This window comes from Hemiscyllium ocellatum, chromosome 48 (genome assembly GCF_020745735.1).
Source record: "Hemiscyllium ocellatum isolate sHemOce1 chromosome 48, sHemOce1.pat.X.cur, whole genome shotgun sequence".
NCBI lineage: Eukaryota > Metazoa > Chordata > Chondrichthyes > Orectolobiformes > Hemiscylliidae > Hemiscyllium > Hemiscyllium ocellatum.
This window is the reverse complement of record NC_083448.1, coordinates 5,241,520-5,267,965: the sequence shown is the minus strand read 5'-3', so window position 1 is coordinate 5,267,965 and position 26,446 is coordinate 5,241,520. Positions and strand designations below refer to the sequence as shown.

Here is a 26,446-nt window from a genome sequence, read left to right as displayed (position 1 = left end):
GATTGAGAGAAGGTATAAGGTCTCAACAGAGTGCTTTAGTTTGTAGAGGATGGGCCAGGAGACAGGAAAGGGCCAGAAATACATCTGCCTTTCCAATCGTGTTCAAACTCACTATCCCTTCAATCATTGGTCCATTTACTTCCCCTACCTCTCATTGGTTCATGTATTTCTCCCACTCCTCACTATCTCTTCGATCATTGGTCCATTTATTTCATCCTCCTCCCAAGATCTCTCCAATCATTGGTTCATTTCACCAACTTCTCACTATCTCTCCAATCATTGGTCCATTTCACCAACCTCTCGGTATCTCTCCAATCATTGGTTTATTTCACCAATCTCTTACTATCTCTCCAATCATTGGTCCATTTCACCAACCTCTCGGTATCTCTCCAATCATTGGTCTGTATCACCAACCGCTCTCTATCTCTTCCATCATTGGTCTGTTTCACCAACCTCTCAGTATCTCTCCAATCATTGGTCTGTATCACCAACCTCTCACGATCTCTCCAATCATTGGTCCAGTCTGCCAAGTGGTTTCTCTTCAGCCATTGGTCCATTCTGACAGGAGGTCAGCCCTGGGCTGGCAAGGAGCTCCAACCCAAGGCAGGGAATGGGATTGTTCTGTGTAGGGGGCCAGAGGTCGAAGGGCGAGGGAATGAGGGCGAGTGGTTGCCGCGGTGAGGTGAGCATGGAAGGGAGACGTGGAATGGCCGCTGGATCCCTGTCCAGTGCGACGACGCGGGTGGCTGGTTGGCACTGGGCACTGGTTGGCACCGCCATCGGTGACTGTCCTCTCGCGCAGGATCGCCATGGAGACGTACGTCCGGCAGCGCCAACTCATCATGTCGCCCCTGCTGACGTCCCGCGTCATTGGCGAGAACGAAGCACTCACCTCTGTCTTCAACAAGGTCATCGCTGCCAAGGAAGTCAACCACAAGGGTCAAGGTGAGCATCGCGCGTGCCAGTATTGCGCCAACCAATCCCTGGGCTGGACTGGGGACTGAGCGGCACCCACTGGCCATGCCACCCTCCTCGCCCACGCCAAACCCAGCTTCCACCTTGCGCCAGGACCGAAATAGCGCCGGGGTGGCTGGCTATTCAGCTGTGGCGGGCTTCACAGTTAGGCCGGCACCGGTCGGCCCACACAGGGTTGGGCAGGGGCAGGCCAGAGGGCACAGCGCAGGCCGGGTTGGGGAAGTCGGTGAGCTATTCGCCTGCGGTGTGCATCGCGGCTGAGGGAAACGACGGTGGGGGAGGGGGAGCAGGTCTGCACAGAAGAGCGGCCGCGCGGGGAGAGCCACTCGGTACGTCCTCAGAGACGGTTGGGATTTCCTGGGAGTGTTGGCGTGGGGAGGTGAACACAGACGGCCCAGGAGTCACTTGTAATCCTCTCGCCAGGACTGTGGGTCTCGATGAAGCTCCTCCCGGGGGACATCCAGCAGGTCGAGAAGAACTTCCCGCACCTTGTGGACAGGTCCATCGCTGTCGCTCGGAAGATGGGGTTCCCGGAGATCATCCTGCCTGGTAAAGTGGGTGCACGTGTTGGCAGGGAAACGGGCATCTGTAAGAGATGCCCGTGTGTGACAGTGGGGTACGGGGCGGTGTGTGTGTGTGAAAGACAGTGGGGTACGGGGCGGTGTGTGTGTGTGTGACAGTGGGGTACGGGGCGGTGTGTGTGTGAGACAGTGGGGTACGGGGCGGTGTGTGTGTGTGTGACAGTGGAGTACAGAGCGGTGTGTGTGTGTGTGACAGTGGGGTGCAGGGCGGTGTGTGTGTGTGACAGTGGGGTACGGGGCGGTGTGTGTGTGAGACAGTGGGGTACGGGGCGGTGTGTGTGTGTGTGACAGTGGGGTACAGGGCGGTGTGTGTGTGTGTGACAGTGGGGTGCGGGGCGGTGTGTGTGTGTGTGTGTGAGACGGTGGGGTACGGGGCGGTGTGTGTGTGAGACAGTGGGGTGCGGGGCGGTGTGTGTGTGTGTGAGACAGTGGGGTGCGGGGCGGTGTGTGTGTGTGTGACAGTGGGGTACGGGGCGGTGTGTGTGTGTGTGTGAGACAGTGGGGTACGGGGCGGTGTGTGTGTGTGACAATGGGGTACGGGGCAGTGTGTGTGTGTGACAGTGAGGTACAGGGCGGTGTGTGTGTGTGTGACAGTGGGGTACGGGGCGGTGTGTGTGTGTGACAGTGGGGTATGGGGCGGTGTGTGTGTGAGAGACAGTGGGGTACGGGGCGGTGTGTGTGTGTGTGACAGTGGGGTGCAGGGCGGTGAGTGTGTGTGACAGTGGGGTACGGGGCGGTGTGTGTGTGAGACAGTGGGGTGCGGGGCGGTGTGTGTGTGTGTGACAGTGGGGTACGGGGCGGTGTGTGTGTGAGACAGTGGGGTACGGGGCGGTGTGTGTGTGTGAGACAGTGGGGTATGGGGCGGTGTGTGTGTGTGATAGTGGGGTACGGGGTGGTGTGTGTGGGAGACAGTGGGGTACGGGGCGGTGTGTGTGGGAGACAGTGGGGTACGGGGCGGTGTGTGTGTGTGTGACAGTGGGGTACGGGGCGGTGTGTGTGTGTGTGAGACACTGGGGTACGGTGCGGTGTGTGTGTGTGACAGTGGGGTGGGGGGCATATTTCCAATGCACCGAGGGTCCTCAGTAGCGGGCGCTGTAAAACCTCTGCCCTCTGCTGTTGGCAGGTGATGTCCGAAATGACATCTACGTCACCCTGGTCCAGGGAGAGTTTGACAAGGGCAAGAAGAAAACGCCAAAGAACGTGGAAGTGACGATGGGGGTCTATGACGAGGATGGCAGTCTAATGGAGGTACAATAATCACTCGCTTCCTCCTGGGCAGCGTCCTCTAACCTCTTTGCGTTTGACATGATATTGTCGCCTTTCCCCTCCCATCGCCGATCCAGACCTGTGGAGTAGTAGGGGCTCTCGGTTTCACCCTCCCTGGATGCACGCACATCCTCACTGTTGGAGCAGCCTTCTCTTCCTGCTCTCTCTCCCACGTTGGCTTCTTCTGTGAATGAAACCAAACCCCCAGGAAAGCTCACCTTTCCTCGTAATCGGCTAAAACATTGAAGACAGCGAACTCCCAAATTCCACTATCGAAAAGAGATAATATCAATTGATTCTCTAACTCAGAAATTGAACACAGAACAACATCTATTCACCACTCTCAGTTCCCCTTTCTCTAAACTGCTTATTACTGCCTCCAACTCTGTCACAATATGCTGTTCCAACAAAACACTTCTTAAAATTACATCAGCTTAATTTGAAAACCACACAGACGCTGGCATCTCCAGTGTCTGTCTTCCTTCAGCTGAAGATCTCCCAGTCGTTGTCTTTTTACTGTGGATATTTTTCATACGAAAAGGTACCTTTGACAGAGAGTGTTTCAGTCTCTCTCGATGGCAGTTGCTCTGTCTGACTTTCAAAATGCCTGTATTTATATACTCCAAACATTGGATGGTCTCATTGGTTTGATGTTGGCAAAGCAATAATTCAAATTCGATCGAGTTTTAGTATCCTGGGGCATAATTTACACTGACTGGTTAAATTCCAATTGGTGTCAAAACAGCAACCAAATCTTAGGTATCCGTTTCGCAGACAAACGCCACATATTTTCAATTATCCAATAGATTCCGAGACTGCTCACTGGTCACATGACAAACGCTTGTAAGCTCTCAGGGCGAAACAGTGTTCGCTCTCTCTCAAAGGTACAGCAAGCGCCTTCAATTTCATAACACCGCCCCCCACTCCGTTGTTCCTCAGAAAGCCATCTTCCCAGGATCTGGTGATCAGGGAATCTCGGAGTACAAGTCCGTGGTCTATTACCAAGTGAAGCAACCCTTCTGGTATGAGACGGTTAAGGTGGGTAACTGTACGATCCCATTTGGTAGCATTACAGACCAGGCAGGTTTATACACATTCTCCACTGTCACGGGGTCAGGACTGAGGGAGGGCCACACTGTCACGGGATCAGTGCTGAGGGAATGCTGCTCTGTCGGAGGGTCAGTGCTTAGGGAGTGCCGCTCTGTCAGAGGGTCAGTACTGAGGGAGTGCCACATTGTCAAAAGATCAGTGTTGAGGGAGTGCCGCACTGTCGGAGGGTCAGTACTGAGGGAGTGCCACATTGTCATAAGATCAGTGTTGAGGGAGTGCCGCACTGTCGGAGGGTCAGTACTGAGGGAGTGCCACATTGTCAAAAGATCAGTGTTGAGGGAGTGCCGCACTGTCGGAGGGTCAGTACTGAGGGAGTGCCACACTGTCAGAGGGTCAGTACTGAGGGAGTGCCGCACCGTCAGAGGGACAGTACTGTGGGAGCGCCGCACTGTCGGAGGGTCAGTACTGTGGGAGTGCCGCACTGTCAGAGGGTCAGTACTGTGGGAGTGCTGCACTGTCAGTGGGTCAGTGCTGAGGGAGCTGCGCCCTCACATCTGCATTGGGGAACAGCCACAGCCAATGGCTTGACCAATACCTGTCCTGTGCAATGCCCTGTGAGTTTGAATAGCCAGGCTGCACTTTTCCCTGCTCCAAGAGGAACGGGAATTTCTGGACGATGTTGCGGGCACCGCTGTGTGTTGGTGAGGTGTTGATAGAGGTGGGAGGGGACAGCAGTCTGATACAGATGGTTAGCAATGTTGTCTCTCTGTCTCTCTCTTTCACTCCATCTGTCTGTATGTCTCTCTCTCTCTTCTCTCTGTCTGTCTGTCTCTCTTCCCCCCCCCACTCTCTCTCCCCTCTCACTCTGTCTCTCTGTCCGTCTCTTGCTCTCTCTCTTTCTCTCTGTCTGTCTGTCTGTTTGTCTCTCTCTCCTCCTCCCTATCTGCCTCTCCCTCTGTCTGTCTGTCTCTCTCTATACCGCCCTCCCTGTCTCTCTCTACCTCTCTCTCTCCCTCTCTTCCCCTCTCCCTCTCTCTCTCCCTCCCCCCTTCTCTCCCCCTCTCTCGCTCCCCTCCCTCTCTCTCTCTCTCTCTCTATATGTATCTCCCTCTCTCTCTCCCTCCCGCCCTCTCTCTCTCCCCTCCCCCCTCTCGCTCTCTTCCCTCTCTCTATATACCTTCCTCCCTCTCTCTCTGTCCCCCTCCCTCTCCCTCTCTCTCCCCTCCCTCTCTCTCCCTCCTGCTCTCTCTCCCTCCCTCTCCCTCTCTCTCTATATACCTTCCTCCCTCTCTCTCTGTCCCCCCCCTCTGTCCCCCTCCCTCTCCCTCTCTCTCCCCTCCCTCTCTCTCCCTCCTGCTCTCTCCCTCCCTCTCCCTCTCTCTCCCTCCCCCCTCTTTCTCCTCCCTCCACCCTCTTTCCCCTCCCTCTCTCCCCCTCCCCCTCCCCCTCCCTCCCACTCTCTCACCCCCCCCCCCTCCCCGCCCCCCAACCGTTTTCGGTAGGTGGCGATCGCAATCGAGGCTGTCCGTCATTGTCACCTGCGGTTCACCTTCCGGCACAGATCCTCACAGGAATGTAAGTGGCGACTCTCCCTGCAGTCGAATAGCTCTCTCCTCGCTGAGTTTGGTGGGAGGGGCTTTTGGGGGAGGGGGGTGGTGGTGGGGTACCGCAGGGGTTGGGGGGCGGGGGAGAGCTTTCAGAGACCATGGGGTGCGGGCGATGACTCTCCCACCTTCCCCTCCACGTCTCCCTACCCCTCCCCCAACCTCCCCAACCCACCCTCCAACCGCGTTCTGGGCGTAGCGAGGGGGTTCGGGTGGCGCGCAATTCCTAACGTGCCTTCCTCCCCAGCCAAGGACAAGTCGGAAAAGCTGTTCGGGATGGCCTTTGTGAAGCTGATGAGGCCGGATGGCACCACGCTCCGCGATGGAAAACACGACCTGATCATCTACAAGGTGGGTGTGGCCGGGGAATGGGGGCTGCAGGAAGGTGGGGGAGAGAGAGAGAGAGAGCGAGAAAGCCCTTTTCCCTGACAAAATCCGTGTCTCGATCCTTTCGGAGTCGCTCCCCGAAGCCACGGCGCTCCCCTCTAGCCCGCCCTGTCGTCCTGTACCCACCTCTCTGTCGCGCCTCCATTCGCCAGGCCTCTGGAATATTCCCTCACCATCCCGCCTCTCCACTTTCACCGAACACCATGGAGACCCTGCCCTGTGATCTTCGCAATTCCATGCCCCACCTCCCGAACGGACTCCAATTAATTTCCCCTCCCACCCCCGTCCTTTCCTCCACTGAGGGCCAGCCCACGAGCGTTTCAAGCAAACAAAAACCCCAGCTTCTGATTCCGTCGCCAGGGCGACGCGAGGAAGATGGAAGATCCCAAGTGTTACCTGATGCAGCCGGCGACCAGAGAGGAGCAGGAGGCGAGGGAGAGTCAGGTCGGCAAAGGGGTGCATCACTCCGCCCCCGTGTCGGCCATTAAGGACAGCTTCCAGATCGCGATACTGGTGTGCTCCACCAAACTCACGCAGAACGGTAAGTCCCTGCCAATCTAGACGGACAAATGTAGGCACAGAGAGCCGTGCTCTTTCCCCGTCCTGTCTCCCGGTGTGCGTGGCGATGCGGCCCGGCTCTATCCCAATTCCCGGCTCTTCCCTCCAGCAAAGCACAGATTGTGCGTTCGCCCGTCTGCACTTGCCAGGGATTGAATCTCTCCCCGCCCTGTGGTCGGACAGCACTGACTGAGCAATCCCAGCCGCGCCAATTGCTGGGAGGCTCCATAGCAACACCGCAGCCTATCAGAGACAAGATGGGCACCCTGTCACCCCCCATTTACCTCCCACAGTATCAATGGTCACACTCCTCTGGATATTCTTCCCATCATGTTCAATGGTGTTACCGTCACTGAATCCCAGCCCCCAACTATCAAGATCCTGGGGGGTACCGTCTCCAATAAGAGAGAATCTAAGCATCGTCCCTTTGATGTTCAATGCTGTTACCGTCACTGAATCCCACCCCCCCTCCCCTATCAACATCCTGGGGGTTACCATCTCCATCAAAAGAGAATCTAACCATCGGCCCCTTGACATTGAATGGTGTTACCATCACTGAATCCCACCCCCCACTATCAACATTCTGAGTGGTACCACCTCCAACAAGAGAGAATCTAACCATTGCCCCCTTGATGTTCAATGGTGTTACCGTCACTGAATCCCTCCACTATCAACATCCTGGGGTTACCGTCTCCAACAAGAGAGAATCTAACCATCGCCCCCTTGATGTTCAATGGTGTTACCATCACTGCATCGCCCCCACCCCCCACTGTCAACATCCTGGGGGTTACCATTGACCAGAAACTGAACTGGACCAGCCCCATATAAACACAGCAGCTACAAGAGCAGCTCAGAGGCTGGGAATCCTGCAGCGAGTAACTCCCCTCCTGACTCCCCCCAAAGTCTGTCCCTCACCATCGACAAGGCCCAAGTCAGGAGGGTGTGTGAGGGAATACTCCCCACTTGCCCTGAATGGGGGGCAGCTCCGACAACACTCGAGAAGCTCAACACCATCCAGGGACAAAACAGCCCCCCTCCCTCGATTGTCCCCACACCCACAAACCCCCCACTCCCTCCACCTCCCCAGACACTCAGTAGCAGCAGTGGGTACCATCTACAAGACGCACTGCAGCAACTCCCCCAGGCTCCTCAGACAGCACCTTCCAAACCCCACGGCCAGTTCCATCGGGAAGGACAAGGGGGCAGCAGGTACATGGGAACACCACCCTCTGTAAGTTCCCCTCCGAGCCCCTCACCGTCCCGACTGGGAAATATATCGGCCGTTCCTTCAGTGTCGCTGGGTCAGAATCCTGGGACTCTCTCCCTGAGGGGACTGTGTGGGGCGGGGTCCCTACAGTCGTTCAAGGTGCCCCCACCTTTCAAGGGGGCAACAGGGCAATCAATGTTAGCCCAGCCGTCATCCCAGGAACGAACCTAGAACAATGTCATTACTGTTGAGTGGCCTGTGCAAACTGGCGAGGCTCCCAGCAACGACTGATCTCCCGCCAGATTGGTGTGCGTGGTCTTTGCTTCGCCGCAGTCTGAGGCGGTGCGATAAAGGCGCCAGTCAAATGAAAGTCTGCCTTCTCGTTGGATTGTGTCCACAGTCGACCTGCTGGGCCTGTTAAACTGGCGATCGAGTCCGCACAGTGTGGAGGGCAGCCTCAAACGGCTCATGGAGGTGGATGGCGGCGAGATTGTGAAGGTAGGCCCCACTCCTTTCACCCCGGTTCGACTCCCACCTTCGCCGTGTGCGGGAGGATTGGAATAACTAACTAAATAAACAAATCGGAGGGAAAATTGTACGTCTGGTGAAGCTTTAGCGACTGCGGTTTACGAGGAACGGAAGCGAAGGCCCAATTCATGTCAGCAAAGCCCTTTCCAGGAAGGAAATCTAGTCGGCTCGGGCCTACATCAAAATGGCCAACTCCCAACCAGCCTTGACTGAGTGCGGCCCTCCCGTGGTTGGAGAGTCGTTGAGACCTGCACTCGTGACGCCAAGCTGGGTGCTGGGAAACGGCGTTCGGGTTGTTTTCTGACCCGATGGGTGGGCGGGCCTGTTTCTGCTGCTGGAGAGCGCGTTGTGGCTGAGTGCTCCCAGGGCGACGCCGTCCTCGCTCACTCTCTCCCTGTGCTCCCAGTTTTTGCAGGACACCCTCGACGCCCTCTTCCAAATTATGATGGAGGTTTCCGGCGGGGACACATACGACTTTCTGGTCTTCGATGCTCTGGTAAGCCAGACCGTGGGGGGGGTCTTGATTTCCCCATTCCGTGGAGCAGGGCTAGTATGGGCACGATGGAATGTAGGGTCTGCTCTGGCGGTTTGACTCCACTATCCCGCCCGTTCGGTTTCCAGCTGAAGATTTAAAGGAAAATAAATCCATCAAGGACAGGACTGAACACAATTAAAACTAGGGCCTTGTGCCATGTTTTTGAACACAGAGACCTAGCTATGCACAGTGGCCCAGGGTTAGCACTGCTGTCTCTCAGCACAAGGGACCCAGGTTCGAACCCAGCCTCAGGCCACTGTATGTATGGAGTTTGCACATTCTCCCTGTGTCTGCGTGGGTTTCCTGCGGATGCTCCGGTTTCCTCCCTAAGTGTTCAGGGATGTGCAGGTTAGGGTGGATTGGCTGTGCTAAATTACCCATAGTGCTCAGGGATGTGCAGGTTAGGTGCATTAGTCAGGGGTAAATGTCAAGTAATATGGTAGGGGGTGGGTTACTATATGGAGGGTCAGTGCGGACTTGTTGGGCCGAAGGGCCTGTTTCCTCTAGGGAATTCTTTGAAGTTTGCGTCACAGGTAGACAGTGCGGTTAAGAAGGCGTTTAGCATACTTGTCTTCATCGCTCGGTCCATTGAGTACTGGAGTCAGGATGCCATGTTGGGGTTGTCCAGGACATTGGTGAGGCCTCGTCTGGTGCGCTGGGCCCAGTTCTGGTCTCCCTGCTATCGGAAGGACATTATTGAACTGGAGAGAGGGTTCAGAAGAGATTTACCTGGACGTTACCAGGGATTGGAGAGTTTGAGTTATGAGGAAAGGTTTGTTCCTTGGAGTGTAGGAGGCTCAGAGTGGCCTTACAGAGGTTTATAAAATCAAATGGGACGTGGATAAGTTGTCTTTTCCCTCAGGTGGGGGATTTTTACAATGGAGCGGGGGGAAGTGTTTTAAGATGAGAGAAGAAAGGTTTAAGAAAGACCTGGGATGCCTGTTTTTAAATCCAGAGAGCATTCAAGAGTGGAATTAACTCCCTGAGGAAGGGATGGATGCGGCTACAGTTACAACGTTTAAAAGACCGTTTGGATACGTCCATGGGCAGGAAAGGTTAGGAGGGATATGGGCCAGGAACTGGCAGGTGGGACGGGTTTAGTCCGGGAGCACGGACGGCACGGACTGGTCGGGCCGAAGGGTCTGTTTCCGTGCCGTCTGACTGTGTGCTCCCGGCTGTGTCGCTCGCGCGGCGCCTGAGGGCAATGGAGCGACCCGGTCGCCGGGCAGATTCTTCAGCAGCGGCGAGGTCCGAATCCGAACTCCGGAGAACCGGGATCGCAAGCTCATCCCGACAGCTTTCCTGGGAGTGTGCACCTTCAGGAACGACCAAAGCCGAGTCTTTGAATCGTCCAAATCAGGCCTGACCAAGAGTGAGAGGTGTGGAATTAGCACGTGAATGAATCCAGTGTGGATGATCGTCAGTCCCTCTAGTTCCCTCCTGATTAAATTCCTCCTCTCTCTCTCTCTCTCTCTTTCTCTTCTCTCTCTGTTTCTCAGGTCTTCATCATCTCTCTGATCGGAGATATTAAGTTCCAGCATTTTAATCCAGTCCTGGAAGCTTACATCACCAACCATTTCAGTGCGACCCTGGCCTATGTGTGAGTTCACCACTCAGAAATACGCTCGCCGCTCTCCCCTGTTGACCCTTTGCCTGGGTCACCCTAATCGCACAGTGACCAGAAACTGAACCAGACCAGCCCATTTCAAAATGGCCGCCCGCAAGAGCAGCTCGGAGGCCGGGAATCCTGCAGCGAGTCACACACCTCCGGCCTCCTTCCCCCACAAAGCCTGTCCCCACCATCGACAAGGCCCAAGTCAGGAGGGTGTGTGAGGGAATACTCCCCACTTGCCCTGGATGGTGGGGGGCAGCTCCAACAACACTCGAGAAGCTCGACACCATCCAGGGACAGAGCAGCCCCCCCGCTCGATTGTCCCCACACCCACAAACCCCCCACTCCCTCCACCCTCCTGACGCTCAGTAGCAGCAGTGGGTACCATCTACAAGACACACTGCAGCAACTCCCCCAGGCTCCTCAGACAGCACCTTCCAAACCCCACGGCCACTTCCATCGGGAAGGACAAGGGGCACCTGATACATGGGAACACCACCCCCCCCCCTCCGGCAAGTTCCCCTCCAAGCCCCTCACCGTCCCGCCTCGGAAATATATCAGCCGTTCCAGCCAGTGATACCCACATGAATGAAAACAAATCTCTGACCAAGCTCTGAGCTGATGTCTCTCTCTCTCTCTCATTCCACAATGTTGTAGGAAGCTGGCAAAAGTGCTCAACTATTATGTGGCACAAGCCGAAAACCCAACGCAGACCGATCACCTTTTCGCGGCTTTGAAGGTGCTGAAGTACATTTTCCGGTTCATAATCCAGTCCCGGGAACTCTACTTGAGGTAAGGATGATGCTCAAAGTGGCAAATTGTCAGTCCGTTCCAACAGATTTCCGTCACCCTCAAAGCCGGTGTCGAATTCAGTGCCTCCAATGTTGGATACAATTGTGAAAGGTCATTTGTATTTTCCGTTCAGAGCTTGCCCCTTTGTCCTGGGAATCCAGCTCCCCCTGCTGCTCGCTGCTGTAATGACACCCTCCCCAATGGTCAACACCATTAGCGCCTCCTCAGACACGACAGGTTTCTACGTTCACGTGCAGCAAGACCTGGACAATGTCCAGGCTGACGCATGAGGTTTTGGGAGTCAAAACTGTAAGGTGGTTATGATCTGAACAGCAAGCAATTGGGATAGGGAGAGGTGCGATGTCCCTTCTACCCCACTGGCTGCAAGTCAGCCTTGCAGGAGTGGCGGGCAGTGAGGGAGGCCAGAGGGATATTGGGCCCTCCATGGCAAAAGGATTGGACCGCAGGGATGGATAGGGGAGACCACGCCCTGGGGTTTTGTGTGTGTGTGTGTTTGAGTCTGTGTGTGTCTGTGTGTGTGTGTCTGTGTGTGTCTGCATAGGGTCTGTATATGTGTGTCTGTGCGTGAGTGAGTATATGTCTGTGTGTGAGTATGTGTCTGTGTGTGCCTGTGTGTGTGTGTCTGTGTGTGTGAGTATGTGTGTGTGTGTGTGAGTGAGTATGTGTATGTGAGTGAGTGCGTCTGTGTGTGTGTGTCTGTGGGTGAGTGAGTGCGTGTCTGTGTGTGTGTTTGTGTGTGTGTGTGTCTGTGTGTGTGAGTGTGAGTGAGTGTGTGTGCGAGTGTGAGTGAGTATGTTTGTGTGTATCTGTCTGTCTGTCCGCGTGAGTGAGTGTGTATCTGTGTGACTGAGTGTGTGTCTGTGTGTGTGAGTGAGTATCCGTGTGCCTCTGTGTGTGTATCTGTGTCTGTGTGTATTTCTGTGTGTGAGTGGGTGTGTGTGAGTGAGTGAGTGTGTGTGTGTGTGTGTGTATCTGTGTGAGAGTGTGTGCGTGTGTCTGTGTGTGAGTGAGTGTGTATCTGTGTCTGTGTGTATTTCTGTATGTGTGCCTGTATGTGTGTGAGTGAGTGAGTGTGAGTTTGTGTGTGGGTGTGTATATGTGTGGGTATGTGTGTGAGTGTGGGTGTGAGTGTGTGTGTGTGAGTGTGTGTGAGTGTGGATGTGAGTGTGTGTGAGTGTGGGTGTGGGTGTGAGTGTGTGTGTGTGAGTGTGGGTGTGGGTGTGAGTGTGTGTGAGTGTGTGTGAGTGTGTGTGTGAGTGTGTGTGAGTGTGTGTGTGTGAGTGTGGGTGTGAGTGTGTGTGAGTGTGGATGTGAGTGTGTGTGAGTGTGTGTGTGAGAGTGAGTGTGTGTGTGAGAGTGAGTGTGTGTGTGTGTGTGAGAGTGTGTGTGTGAGTGAGTGTGAGTGAGTGTGTGTGAGTGTGGGTGTGGGTGTGAGTGTGTGTGTGTGAGTGTGTGTGTGAGTGTGTGTGTGAGTGTGTGTGTGAGTGTGGATGTGAGTGTGTGTGTGTGTGAGTGTGTGTGTGAGTGAGTGTGTGTGTGTGTGTGAGTGAGTGTGTGTGAGTGAGTGTGTGTGTGGGTGTGTGTGTGTGAGTGTGGATGTGAGTGTGTGTGAGTGTGTGTGAGTGTGTGTGAGTGTGTGTGAGTGTGGATGTGAGTGTGTGTGAGTGTGGGTGTGGGTGTGAGTGTGTGTGAGTGTGTGTGTGAGTGTGGGTGTGGGTGTGAGTGTGTGTGAGTGTGGATGTGAGTGTGTGTGAGTGTGTGTGTGAGAGTGAGTGTGTGTGTGAGAGTGAGTGTGTGTGTGTGTGTGTGAGAGTGTGTGTGTGAGTGAGTGTGTGTGAGTGAGTGTGAGTGAGTGTGGGTGTGGGTGTGAGTGTGTGTGTGTGAGTGTGTGTGAGTGTGTGTGTGAGTGTGTGTGTGAGTGTGGATGTGAGTGTGTGTGTGTGTGAGTGTGTGTGTGAGTGAGTGTGTGTGTGTGTGGGTGTGGGTGGGTGTGTGAGTGTGTGTGAGTGTGGATGTGAGTGTGTGTGAGTGTGTGTGAGTGTGTGTGTGTGAGTGTGTGTGAGTGTGTGTGAGTGTGTGTGTGTGAGTGTGTGTGTGAGTGTGTGTGTGTGTGTGAGTGTGTGTGTGTGAGTGTGTGTGTGTGAGTGTGTGTGTGTGAGTGTGTGTGAGTGTGGATGTGAGTGTGTGGGTGAGTGTGTGTGTGTGAGTGTGTGTGTGTGAGTGTGTGTGAGTGTGAGTGAGTGTGAGTGAGTGTGTGTGAGTGTGGGTGTGGGTGTGAGTGTGTGTGTGTGAGTGTGTGTGAGTGTGTGTGTGTGTGGATGTGAGTGTGTGTGTGAGTGAGTGTGTGTGTGAGTGAGTGTGGGTGTGGGTGTGTGTGTGTGAGTGTGGATGTGAGTGTGTGTGAGTGAGTGTGTGTGAGTGTGTGTGAGTGTGTGTGTGTGTGTGAGTGTGTGTGTGTGTGTGTGTGTGTGTGTGTGTGAGTGAGTGAGTGAGTGATTCCTTCAGCTCCCATCGGCCCGAGGGGTTGGCCAACGTCCCTGAGGGGGCAGGAGCACAGAAAGAAAGAGAGACAGACAGGAGCTCCCGGGAATGTTGATCTGTGCTTTGTCTGTGTTTTCTCCCTCGCCAGGATTTACGGCAACGGGGATCAACACGACGAGTTCAACAATTCCATCCGGACCTTGTTCCTCTCCTTCAACTTACTGATGGACAGGCGGCTGGAGGAGTCACTCAAGATTAAGGTCTCGCTGACAGAGGGATGGGAGAATGGTGCTACACTCACAGCTCCCTCACACTCTCACTGAGAACTCTCACTCAGTGCTTCCCTGGGGAAGCCTTCACACTTGGCACAGGGTTAGATACAGAGTAAAGCTCCCTCTACACTGTCCCCCATCAAACACTCCCAGGACAGGGACAGCACGGGGTTAGATACAGAGTAAAGCTCTCTCTACACTGTCCCCCCATCAAACACTCCCAGGACAGGGACAGCACGGGGTTAGATACAGAGTAAAGTTCTCTCTACACTGTCCCCCATCAAACACTCCCAGGACAGGGACAGCACGGGGTTAGATACAGAGTAAAGCTCACTCTACACTGTCCCCCATCAAACACTCCCAGGACAGGGACAGCACGGGGTTAGATAGAGAGTAAAGCTCTCTCTACACTGTCCCCCATCAAACACTCCCAGGACAGGGACAGCACGGGGTTAGATAGAGAGTAAAGCTCTCTCTACACTGTCCCCCGTCAAACACTCCCAGGACAGGGACAGCACGGGGTTAGATACAGAGTAAAGCTCTCTCTATACTGTCCCCCCATGAATCACTCCCAGAGTAGAGGGAGCACCGGGCAGTGTATCTGACCCTAGGTTCTCTGGCCCCACTGGGAGTAGTTGCGGAGTGGAGTCCGGCTTTGCCTGTGTTATTGTCAGTAACCCGACGTTTCTGATTTCAGGGTGCTGCATTGAAATACCTCCCGACCATTGTCAACGACGTGATGCTGGTGTTCGACCCCGTCGAGCTCAGGTGAACTGATCGGCAAGGGGAGCCTTCGCGGAGACCTCTGCAAACGTATCACGCCCCACCCCCGAAACCGTTCCCACCTTCCGGGCTCGTTCCCCTCAAACACTGCACCCCCCACCCCATCCCGTACACCAACCCTCTCCCCACCGGGGAAGGAGAAGGTGGGGGATTCCAGCTGATCGACTGGGGCGGGCTTCATGGAACCACTGTTGGACCAGCGGGAGGCTTTCCCACTGCCCGCCCTCGTGCAGAAATGGCATTATTGAGGCCTTTCGCTCCATCGGGGGCCATGCTATCTGTGTGCGTTGTGCGCGTGTGTGTGTGTGTGTGTGCGTGGTGTATGTCATGTGACCCCAGTCAGTCCTCCGGCCTCCATTTTAATGCCAGGGTGATTGCTAACCCGCTGGTGTGAGAGTGGTAAAGTGAGGGCATGCTGGGAATTCCTCCTCACACCCCCCACCCCCCGAACGACTGAGCGGGTCAGGGCGCTGGCGGAGTGACCCGTCACAGGTTGGCGCACACTAATGGGGTGTCTGTTTGCCCACCTTCCCCTTTCCCGATGCAGCGTCCTGTTCGCCAAGTTCATTGAGAGTGTCCCGGAGAACCAGCTGGTCCGGCAGAAACTCAGCTGTATGTGTAAGGTGGTGGACAGTGACCTCTTCAAAGGGTCAGGTACCCAGAACGCTACTCTCTCTGTGACCTTCAGGGCGAATGGGAGTGACCCTCAGGGGGAATCGGCGTGACCCTCAGGGAATGACACCTAGAGGAGACAGGGAGTGACCCCCAGAGAATGTCCCCTAGAGGGACCAGGATTGACCACCAGGGATGACCCCCAGGCAGTGACCCCCAGGGAGTGTCCACATGGAATGACCCCCAGAGGGACCGGGAGTGACCCCCAGGGAGTTACCCCCAGGGAGTGACACCCAGAGGGACCGGGAGTGACCACCAGGGAGTGTCCCGAGGGATTGACCCCTAGGGGGACCGGGAATGACCCCCAGGGAGCGACCCCAGGGATTGACTCCCAGAGGGACCGGGATGACCACCAGAGAGTGACCCCCAGGGAGTGACCTCGGGGGAACAGGAGTGGCCCCCAGGGAGTTACCCCCAGAGGAGACCGGGAGTGACCCTCCGGGATTGACCCCCAGGGTGTGACCCCCAGAGGAGACTGGGAGTGACCCTCTGGGAGTGACCCCCAGAGGGGCCAGGAGTGACCCCCAGGGTGTGACCCTCAGAGGGACCGGGAGTGACCCCCAGAAGGAACGGGAGTGACCCTCTGGGAGTGACCCCCAGAGGGACCAGGAGTGACCCCCAGGGAGTGACCCCTAGAGGGACTGGGAGTGACCCCCAGAGAGACTGGGAGTGACCCCCAGAAGGAACGGGAGTGACCCTCAGGGAGTGACCCCCAGAGGAGACCGGGAGTGACCCCAGGGAGTGACCCGCAGAGGGACCGGGAGTGACCCCCAGAGGGAATGGGAGTGACCTTCAGGGAGTGACCCCCAGAGGAGACTGGGTGTGACCCTCAGGAGGTGACCCCCAGAGGGACCGGGAGTGACCCCCAGGGAGTGACCCCCATAAGGAATGGGAGTGACCCTCAGGGAGTGACCCCCAGAGGAGACTGGGAGTGACTCCAGGGAGTGACCCCCAGAGGGACCGGGAGTGACCCCTAGAGGGAACGGGAGTGACCTGCAGAGAGTGACCCCCAGAGGAGACCGGGAGTGACCCTCAGTGAGTGACCCCCAGGAAGTGACCCCCAGAGGGACCGGGAGTGACCCCCAGGGAGTGACCCCAAGAGGGACCGGAAGTGACCACCAGGGAGTGACCCTCATGGAGTGGCCCCAGAGGGACCAGGAGTGACCTTCAGGGAGTGAACCCCAGAGGGACCGAGAATGAACCCCAGGGAGTGACCCCCTGGGTGCAACCTCCCAAGGAGTGACCCCAGGGAGAGACCCCCAGGGAGCGACCCCAAGAGGATCTGGGAGTGACCCCCAGGGAGCGACCCCCCAGAGGGACCGGGAGTGACCCCCTGTGGGTCTGAGTGGGTGTAAGGACAGTGAGCGACTGTACAGAGAGGGGAGAGAGAGGGAGGGGCCAGATAGAGGGAGGGAGGGAGAGTGAGATATTGGATCGAGAGAGAGAGGGAGTGACGAGATAGAGGGAGAGAATGATGGGATAGAGAGAGAGGGAGGGAATGACGGAGTGGATTACGAGAGTGTGATGGGACTGGGATGGGGAGAGAGAGGGTGTGGGGGACATTGGCGTGGGGACGGTGGGTCAGTGAGCCCACTCTGCGCGGACAGTGCGGTGGTTCAGGGTGAGGATCATTGGGATGTGTGCGTGTGTCTCCCCAGATTGCCGTGATGTCCTGCTCCCTCTGATCACCGACCAGCTCAGCGGGCAGCTGGACGATAGCACAGCAAGGCCAGACTATGAAGCATGTGCTAACCTCCTGAGCAGTGTGCTCCAGGTCCTCGACAGAGACGACATTGTGAGTAGCAGCTGAATGAGGCCACTCTGCCCCTCCTGGTGGGATAGGAACGCCCGTATATCCCTAATCCCTCCTGAACCGCGTCTTCCGAACCTCGCGTCACTAAACCTTTCCTAATCCTCAGTTCGTTGACCCAGTGGCCGACTGGAATTGACCCGTCGGTGAGGTTTCTGTTAGTTTTCTGACCCCGTGCCCCTTCGGTCTCCAGCTCCCGAACTTCCCACATTCCGGATACGCCTTCTCCGGGTCTCTCCCGCTCCCCCTGGATCCCTTTTGCGTGAAGGGGAATTGGAAAACCAGGATGGTTGACTGCCCGTTGAAGTGTGGGACAGAGATCAGGAAGTCTGAGGAAGTCACGGAAGCTCAGCTCGGTCACGGAGACAGTCCCGGAGGATGGGGGGAGGGGGTTTGGCGGCGTTGGTGGGGGCGGTGGGGAGGCTGGTTGGGTGCGAGGTGGGGGGAGGGTTGATGGCTGGGGAAGGGGGAATTCTGGGTGAGGGTGGGGGGATGAGTATAGGAGTGAGGGTGATGGGTGTGGGTGGGTGTGGTTAGCCGTGGTACAGGTTAGGCGGTGGGAGGGGGGTGTGCTGTCGCCCCTGGGAGGAGGGGGGTGGTGATGGGTACAGTTCTCACCCCGTCAGTCTGACCCCTATCCTTCCTTCTCCCCCTTCTCTCTCTCTCTGTCTCTGTGCAGGGTCCCCGTCATACCCACATCCAGCTGGTGATGGAGAGGTTGCTGCGAAGGATTAACCGGGCAGTGATTGGCATGACCCGCCAGTCCAGCCAGATCGTGAGTCTCTGACACCCTTACCCCCCCCGCCCAGCGTCTCTCGCCCCTCACCCACCTGCCTTCCGATTCTAGCCCAGAAAGAGGCCATTCACCCCGTCATCTCTGTTCCGGCCCCCTCCCTCTCTCTCTCTCTCTCTCTGTCGCTCTCTCTCGCTCACTGTCTCTCTCTATCTATCTCTCTTTGACTGTTTCTCTCTCTCTCTCTCCCTCTTTCTCTCTCTCTGTCACTCTCTTTCTCTCTCTCTCTCTGTCTGTCTCTCTCTCTCCCCCTCATTCTCTCTCCATCGCTCTCTGTGTTTCTCTCTCTCTCTGTCTCTCTCCCTCTTTCTCTCTCTCTCTCTCTCTCGCTCTCTTTCTTTCTCTCTGTGTCTCTCTCTCTCTGTTTCTCTTTCTCTCCCCCCATTCTCTCTCTCCATCGCTCTCTGTATTTCTCTGTGTGTGTGTGTGTCACTCTCTCTCTCTCTTTCTCTCTCTCTGTCTCCCTTTCTCTCTCCCTCTCTCTGTCTCTCTCTCTCTCTCCCTGTTTCTCTCTCTCTGTTACTCTCTTTCTTTCTCTTTCTGTGTTTCTCTCTCTCTGTCTCTCTCTCTCTGTCTCTCTCTCTCTCTCTCTCTCTCCCCCCACCCCACCTCTCACCTGCCCACCCACGGGTCCATTTCCCCACACACCTCATTTCTTTTCCCACCGTCCCCTTGCCAAAATGGCTGACAGTGTTACACGTTGGAGCAGGGTGGGGTTGGAGGGTCACGCGATCCAACATAAAACCTAAACCATTCCATCTCCCAACCCCTTCACGTTCCATCTCCCCGGTCACTGGGTGACGCTCTTTCCCTACATCGGCCACCCCGGAGTTTCCGGAAGGCTAACCTCCCCCTTTGGCTCCCCCTACAGGGCTCGTTTGTCGCCTGCATGATCGCCATTTTGAACCAGATGTACGACCACCATTACGCGCGCTACATCAACACCTTCAAGACCCGCCACGACATCATCGTAAGTCACGCTCCCCTCCCCCCTCCCCCCCCCAACCCCAGGACCCCCAACCGCCCTCAAAACCGCCCTTCGGCCCATCGACTGCCTGAGGAGGAAGAACCAACCGCAGAAACAGAGGGGGTGTGGTCACCATGAAGAGAGTTCCCCTTTAAGGACTGCTGGAGTGCCCTGCTTTGTACGAAACGCCCTCCCAAGGAGTTAAGCTGTAGATTAGGAGACCCCTTTCGGTCAGAGGGTGGGGTAGTCGTCCTTACTGTCCTTCGTGAGCTGCTCACTGCTTTGTGGGATCCTGGTGTGCGTGGATTGCAGGCAGGGGCTCCCAACGGTAGAAAGGCGCTAGCCAAACACACCTCCTCTCACTGTGCATGCAAGTGTGGGTAGCCATCTCCCTGGAGGCGGCCATATTTACCCTACTCCCCCCCACACCTTCCCCTTTTCCCTCCTTGCGTGCTATCCAGGTCGGTTTTAGATTCCACTGTGGGGATCTGGGGTAGGACCAGGCCCCGGTAAAGACGGCTGGATCGCCTCCTCGATTGTGTCGAAAGGTTGCAGTGCCGGGCAGCTGGCAAACGCGCTTGTACCAGCAGAGGGAGTCTGCCCAACACCGGGCGGGAGTTAGAAAGAGCAGATGCCATTTTTCAGCTGCCGTTGCCCGAACCTGGGACATCCTGACTCCCAAATCTCCGCAGTAACCAGTGATTCCGAAATGGCTGCCCCACCCCACCCCCTTTCCCCTGCAGCCTTTGACCTGCGCATTTTTTTTAATCCTTTCCCAGGACTTCCTGATGGAGACGTTTATCATGTTTAAGGACCTGATCGGGAAGACAGTGTATCCCTCGGATTGGATGGTGATGAACATGGTGCAGAACAGGTAGGGATTACTCCCCGGGGAGGCAGGAGCGGCTTCCCGCTCCGGTCCTGGGATATCGGTCCGGATCCTGTGAGATTTCTCCTCCTTCCCCACCTTCACTGCTCAGCAAGAAAGTCGGGAAGGGGCCCGACGCTCCAGATACCAATTCCCAGTCCTGCTTTGGCAAATCCGGAAAGCTTTGGACAAGGATTGTCAATCGCCATCGCACCAAGAGAAACTCAGCCCCAAGCACAGCTCAGTCGAAGCCACGCCCTGTAGGCCGGGGAGCCAATAGTCCACCCCCCACCCGCTGCTTCTTCCGCGGCAACGCCTCGTCCAACCGCGGCTGACTCGGATTGGTTGGACATTTGGCATTCTTGCACGGGTCCTGACGGTTGCGAGATATGAAGCTCAGTTTCCCCCAGCCTCCTTTTAGCTTCCAGGCTTAGCTGAAGGGGCGCTCCGTGAGTGGTTTTCTTTCTATCTCCCCTGTAGGGTCTTCCTCCGCGCCATCGATCAGTTTTCGAGAGTGCTCACCCGTCTCTTCCTCGACCTGGCCAACTTCGAGTTGCAGGTGAGTCCCCGGACTGGGGCGGTTGGGGTGGGGGAGGGGGAGCGGATTTCACCCCAAGCGATAAAGTTACCGGGTGGGCTTCAATTCGCTTTCACACACACACACACACACACACACACACACACAACCCCCTCAGGCGCTATTTCAATGCAGGGTCTCCCTGGTAGCCCCACGCCATTTGCTGGCGAAAACGGTGGACCCACCCCTCGTGGCGCCGCCATCACCTCGCTGCACGCAAAGATGGCCACTGCGTGGCCGTGACACCCCGGCCTCCCCACCGACCCCTCGGGGAATTTGGACTTCAGAGCAGGATCACAAGGTGTCGGCACACTGCGGGAACTTTCCAACCTCCCGCTCGTTCGTCAAATCTCCCGATTCAGTCAGCAGCACTCGTTTACCCGGTGGGACTCGATGCTCCTGCAGTTACACAGCCCTACACTAGAGATTCCACATTGGTTTTCACCCAGGCCAGTGAGGAGCGTTCCGTCACACTCCAGACTTGTGTCTTGTGGGGCAGGCTCTGGGGATTCAGAAGGGGAGTTACTCGCTGCAGGATTCCCAGCCTCAGACCTACTCTGATAGCCCTCTACAGGGATTATTTATCTGAAGAGACGATAAATCGTAAGTTAACGCAACTGTAAAATAATTGTAAAAGTAAGATTCAAAATAAGGGAAAAAGATACTGAGGGAAATCCTTTCCCTGTACGCAGCACTCTCTATTTGTTCCCATTGAGTTTAATCCCCTTCGGAATACACACTCCAACCGCATTCGCCTCCCCGCCACCCCCCGCTCCCCCAAAAAACCAGGCCACTCTGCCCTCTAGCTCCCTACTGGGACACTGCGCAACCACTGTCCCGTCTTCTCCCGGCCCCTCCCGGACAGATCGATGGCCGACTGCAGTTGGGGAGTCTGTCCGGCTTTCCGGGATTGAAAGGATTCCTTTGCCTTGCAGCTCTGGAACAACTATTTCCACCTGGGAGTGGCGTTCCTGGTCCAGGACTCGCTGCAGCTGGAGACGTTCTCTGTGGAAAAACGCCAGAAGATCGTTGACAAGTGAGGATCCCCTGGGGACTCGGCGATACCTCTTCAGGCTGGGGGCACTGGGCAGATCCCGCCGAATGTCTCCCAGGGTCACAACAGGGTCACACACACTCGCACACAACTCCATGTCACGCAGTTTGTTATTATAATCCCTGTGCTGTCTCTGTCCAAGGAGTGTGTGATGGGGGGACAGTGTACAGGGAGCTTTACTCTGTATCTAACCCTGTGTTGTCCCTGTCCTGGGAGTGTTTGATGGGGGGACAGTGTAGAGGGAGCTTTACTCTGTATCTAAGCCCCTACTCTCCCTGTCCTGGGAGTGATTGATGGCGGACAGTGTAGAGGGAGCTTTACTCTGTATCTAACCCCGTGCTGTCCCTGTCCTGGGAGTGTTTGATGGGGGGACAGTGTAGAGAGAGCTTTACTCTGTATCTAACCCCGTGCTTTTCCTGTCCTGGGGAGTGTTTGATGGGGGGACAGTGTAGAGAGAGCTTTACTCTGTATCTAACCCCATGCTGTCCCTGTCCTGGGAGTGTTTGATGGGGGACAGTGTAGAGAGAGCTTTACTCTGTATCTAACCCCATGCTGTCCCTGTCCTGGGAGTGTTTGATGGGGACAGTGCAGAGGGAACTTTACTCTGTATCTAACCCCGTGCTGCCCCTGTCCTGGGAGTGTTTGATGGGGAACAGTGTAGAGAGAGCTTTACTCTGTATCTAGCCCCGTGCTGTCCCTGTCCTGGGAGTGTATGATGGGGGAACAGTGTAGAGAGAGCTTTACTCTGTATCTAACCCCGTGCTGTCCCTGTCCTGGGAGTGTTTGATGGGGGGACAGTGTAGAGAGAGCTTTACTCTGTATCTAACCCCGTGCTGTCCCTGTCCTGGGGAGTTTTTGATGGAGGAGAATGTGGCGGGAGCTTTACTCTGTATCTAACCCCGTGTGCTGCCATGTTTTCTCTCTCTCTCCCGATAGGTATGGTGACATGAGGAAAGCGATGGGATTCCAAATCCGGGATATGTGGTACAATCTCGGTAAGTCTGAAGTATAAATCTCTCCTGTGCTGTTCCTTTGAACAGGAGGACCAGGAGTGATCTACAGCCCCTTGGGAAGGTGGGGGGGGGTGCGGGTGGGTGGAGAGCCGCCATCTTGAATCGCGACACCGCACCTCGAGGGAGGATTCTGCCCCTGAAGGAACGGCCGATAGATTTCCAAGTCAGTGAGGGGCTCGGAGGGGAACTTGCGAGGGGGGTAGGGGGTTGGTGTTCCGCTTAACACCTTAGGAGATTGGAGTCCACTCGGCCTATCGAGTCTGCTACCCCATTTTCTCCGAGGTTGATTTGATCGTGCTGAGCTCCACTCTCCTGCCCTGACTCTGTCACATGAGCTGTCCTTTCTCAATAAAAAGATAAAATCTCTACCTTGTGCGACAAACTCTCTGCCTCCGCTGCGTGGACTTGAGGGGTAGCCCAAGCCTTGCTCAGCTGCCCCCCCCCCTCCTCTCCTCATCTCATCCTCAAGCACCTCATTCTTAATTTTTAAACCCCTAACCCTTCCCCGCAAGAGTTAATACCCTTTTCACATCCGCCTTGTCACCTCCCCCTCAAAATCTGTCTCCGTTCCTGTCAGCTTTAGGAAAGATGTTGGGTAACTTTGGGAAAAGATTCACAAGGATGTCGGAAGGTTTGAGCTACAGGGAGAGGCTGAGTAGGCCGGGGCTGTTTTCCCTGGAGCGTCGGAGGCTGAGGGGTGACCTTATAGAGGATTATAAAATCATGAGGGGGCATGGATAGGGTAAATAGTTAAGGTCTTTTCTCCTGGGTGGGGGGAGTCCAGAACTAGAGGGTTTGTGAGAGGGGAGCAAGATAAAATGGACCTAACTTTTTATCACAGAGGGTGGTACGGGTATGGAATGAGCTGCCAGAGGAAGTGGTGGAGGCTCTTACAATTGCAGCATTTAAGAGGCATCTGGATGGGGACATAGATAGGAAGGGATATGGGCCAAATGCTGGCAAGTGGGACTGTGTCTGGTTAGCATGGAGGAGCTGGGGCCGAAAGGTCTGTTTCCGTGCTGTGCGGCTCTATGGGGAGTGGAGGGGAAGCCGAGCAGGTCAGGCAGCCCCACAGGGGGGAGAGGGGGTAATGCAGTCAACGTTTCCCGTCTTGTGTAATCTTTCTACAGAACTGGGGTTGGGGAGGGGGAGATGAAGAATGTGGGAAAAGAGGGCATTGCTGGTAAAAGGTGGGAGAGGGGGAATGGACCTTTGGAACAGGGAAGGTCAGAGATGAGGGAGGTCAGCAATAACACACATGGTCTGGACCAAGGGAGTGTTACTGGTTGTAGAGAAGGGTGTTAATAGCAGAGGGAGCTCCCATTCCAACACGTTTGAATCCGGTCCGCCTCTCGGAATTCCGTCAGGGACTTGTGCGCGCGCGCTCGCGCTTGTTTGCTGACAGGGTTTTTCCTCTCTCGCCTTGCAGGTCCTCACAAGATCAAGTTTATCCCGGGGATGGTGGGACCGATCCTGGAGATGACTCTGGTTCCTGAGCCTGAGCTGCGGCGGTCTACCATCCCCATCTTCTTTGACATGATGCAGTGCGAATACAGCATGAACTACTCATTCCACGCGGTAAGCAGCAGGCAGGCGGTGAGTTTAAACAGAGTCAGGGTGGGGTGGGGGGACAGGGGCAGGGCTGGAATGGGCTGATGTCATTTCCCATAGTTCTATAAACTGGGCGTGAACAATGTGGTATTGAAGGATTCAACGGACTGACGTAATTTCCCATAATTCCATAAACTGGGCGTAAACAATGTGGTATTGAAGGATTCAATGGACTGACATAATTTCCCATAATTCTATAAACTGGGCGTGAACAAGGTGGTATTGAAGGATTCAACGGACTGACGTAATTTCCCATAATTCCATAAACTGGGCGTGAACAAGGTGGTATTGAAGGATTCAACGGACTGACGTAATTTCCCATAATTCCATAAACTGGGCGTAAACAATGTGGTATTGAAGGATTCAATGGACTGACATAATTTCCCATAATTCTATAAACTGGGCGTGAACAAGGTGGTATTGAAGGATTCAACGGACTGACGTAATTTCCCATAATTCCATAAACTGGGCGTAAACAATGTGGTATTGAAGGATTCAATGGACTGACATAATTTCCCATCATCCCTTCAAAGCAGAGTATCATGATTCAAATGATGGAAAGTAAGATGGAGGGTGGGATCGCCCTACTGTCAGGATTGTGAGCTTGTCTCTTATACCGCCTGGGAGGTACAATATAACATAGGAGGAGGCCGTTCAGCCCCTTTCCATCTGCTGAAAGCAATCATGACCCGGCTCGATTCGCCTCCACTGGATTCCCACCCTCCAGCACAGCTCTGTCCAACTCCCCCCTCGGGAACAGGCTTCCAGGGGTGGCATTTGCACACACGGTCTTCTGTGGGATCCGAAATGCCCCCTGCCCAGCCAATTCTCAGTGCCTCTCACCCCCAACCTCCTTGTCAATGCCCCAATTTGAGAGCAAACATTTTCCCAGCATGCACCTGGGCGTACCCAAACCTTGGGCCGAGAATTGAGCCTCAGGTTCCCGTTCCCGAGCACCCTCCCGGTGTTTTGGCAGCGGTAGGTGGGTGCGGTCAGAGCCAGCTGGGACGCCAAGGTAGGGAGTTGGCATCCTTTGCCTGGGACCCTGGATGAGGGCTGGCGCACACAGATCAAATGGATTCGTTGGCACGGGCACCTCTAGAGACAGCAGGATCGGGGCCTTGGCTCATCATTGACAGGGAGTGACCTGTTGTTTCAGTTTGAGAACGAACTCATCACGAAACTCGACCAGGAGGTGGAGGGAGGACGGGGCGATCAGAACTACAAGATCATTTTGGAGAGAATGTAAGTGTTCAACGGCATTGTCGGAGGGCCAGTCCTGAGGGAGGCTGCACTGTCGGAGGGTCAGTACTGAGGGAGTACCGCGCTGTCGGAGGGTCAGTACTGAGGGAGTGCTGCACTGTCGGAGGGTCAGTACTGAGGGAGTACCGCACTGTCGGAGGGTCAGTACTGAGGGAGTGCTGCACTGTCGGAGGGTCAGTACTGAGGGAGTGCTGCACTGTCGGAGGGTCAGTACTGAGGGAGTACCGCACTGTCGGAGGGTCAGTACTGAGGGAGTACCGCACTGTCGGAGGGTCAGTACTGAGGGAGTGCAGCACTCTCAGAGGGTCAGTGCTGAGGGAGTGCTGAACTGTCAGAGGGTCAGTGCCGAGGGAGTGCCACACTGTCAGAGGGCCAGTACTGAGGGAGGCTGCACTGTCAGAGGGTCAGTACTGAGGGAGTGCTGCACTGTCGGAGTGTCAGTACTGAGGGAGTGCCGCACTGTCGGAGGGTTAGTGCTGAGGGAGTGGGCGCTGTCGGAGGGTCAGTACTGAGGGAGTTGGCGCTGTCGGAGGGTCAGTACTGAGGGAGTGCCGCACTGTCGGAGGGTCAGTGCTGAGGGAGTGGGCGCTGTCGGAGGGTCAGTACTGAGGGAGTGCCGCACTGTCGGAGAGTCAGTACTGAGGGAGTGCCGCACTGTCGGAGGGTCAGTACTGAGGGAGTGCCGCACTGTCGGAGGGTCAGTACTGAGGGAGTGCTGCACTGTCAGAGGGTCAGTACTGAGGGAGTGCCACACTGTTGGAGGGTCAGTGCTGAGGGTGTGCCGCACTGTTGGAGGGTCAGTACTGAGGGTGTGCCGCACTGTCGGAGGGTCAGTACTGAGGGAGGGCCGCACTGTCAGAGGGTCAGTACTGAGGGTGTGCTGCACTGTCGGAGGGTCAGTGCTGAGGGAGGGCCGCACTGTCAGAGGGTCAGTACTGAGGGTGTGCTGCACTGTCGGAGGGTCAGTGCTGAGGGAGGGCCGCACTGTCAGAGGGTCAGTACTGAGGGAGGGCCGCACTGTCAGAGGGTCAGTACTGAGGGAGGGCCGCACTGTCAGAGGGTCAGTACTGAGGGTGTGCCGCACTGTCGGAGAGTCAGTGGGGAGAGGGGAAGTGAGCAGAAAATTGGCTGCGGGTGTGGTGGTGGTGAGAGCGGAGTGCTTTCCG

General features: G+C 55.9%; 1 protein-coding gene across 1 annotated transcript in view; it reads left to right on the top strand.

The window, feature by feature from the left end:
• The window catches only part of LOC132837003 (dedicator of cytokinesis protein 5-like), a 95,049-nt gene that overhangs the window by 42,031 nt on the left and 26,572 nt on the right, over window positions 1-26,446 (top strand). Inside the window, exons 12-34 of the mRNA XM_060856630.1 lie at window positions 803-945; window positions 1,399-1,524; window positions 2,680-2,804; window positions 3,762-3,860; window positions 5,375-5,447; window positions 5,724-5,827; window positions 6,224-6,404; window positions 8,029-8,126; window positions 8,563-8,652; window positions 10,191-10,291; window positions 10,961-11,095; window positions 13,746-13,857; window positions 14,567-14,637; window positions 15,200-15,306; window positions 16,983-17,119; window positions 17,814-17,909; window positions 18,799-18,897; window positions 19,674-19,768; window positions 20,243-20,321; window positions 21,275-21,375; window positions 22,330-22,388; window positions 23,836-23,984; window positions 25,177-25,262. Coding sequence (XP_060712613.1) covers window positions 803-945; window positions 1,399-1,524; window positions 2,680-2,804; window positions 3,762-3,860; window positions 5,375-5,447; window positions 5,724-5,827; window positions 6,224-6,404; window positions 8,029-8,126; window positions 8,563-8,652; window positions 10,191-10,291; window positions 10,961-11,095; window positions 13,746-13,857; window positions 14,567-14,637; window positions 15,200-15,306; window positions 16,983-17,119; window positions 17,814-17,909; window positions 18,799-18,897; window positions 19,674-19,768; window positions 20,243-20,321; window positions 21,275-21,375; window positions 22,330-22,388; window positions 23,836-23,984; window positions 25,177-25,262 — 2,466 coding nt within the window. The remainder of the gene's footprint in view (window positions 1-802; window positions 946-1,398; window positions 1,525-2,679; window positions 2,805-3,761; window positions 3,861-5,374; window positions 5,448-5,723; window positions 5,828-6,223; window positions 6,405-8,028; window positions 8,127-8,562; window positions 8,653-10,190; window positions 10,292-10,960; window positions 11,096-13,745; window positions 13,858-14,566; window positions 14,638-15,199; window positions 15,307-16,982; window positions 17,120-17,813; window positions 17,910-18,798; window positions 18,898-19,673; window positions 19,769-20,242; window positions 20,322-21,274; window positions 21,376-22,329; window positions 22,389-23,835; window positions 23,985-25,176; window positions 25,263-26,446) is intronic.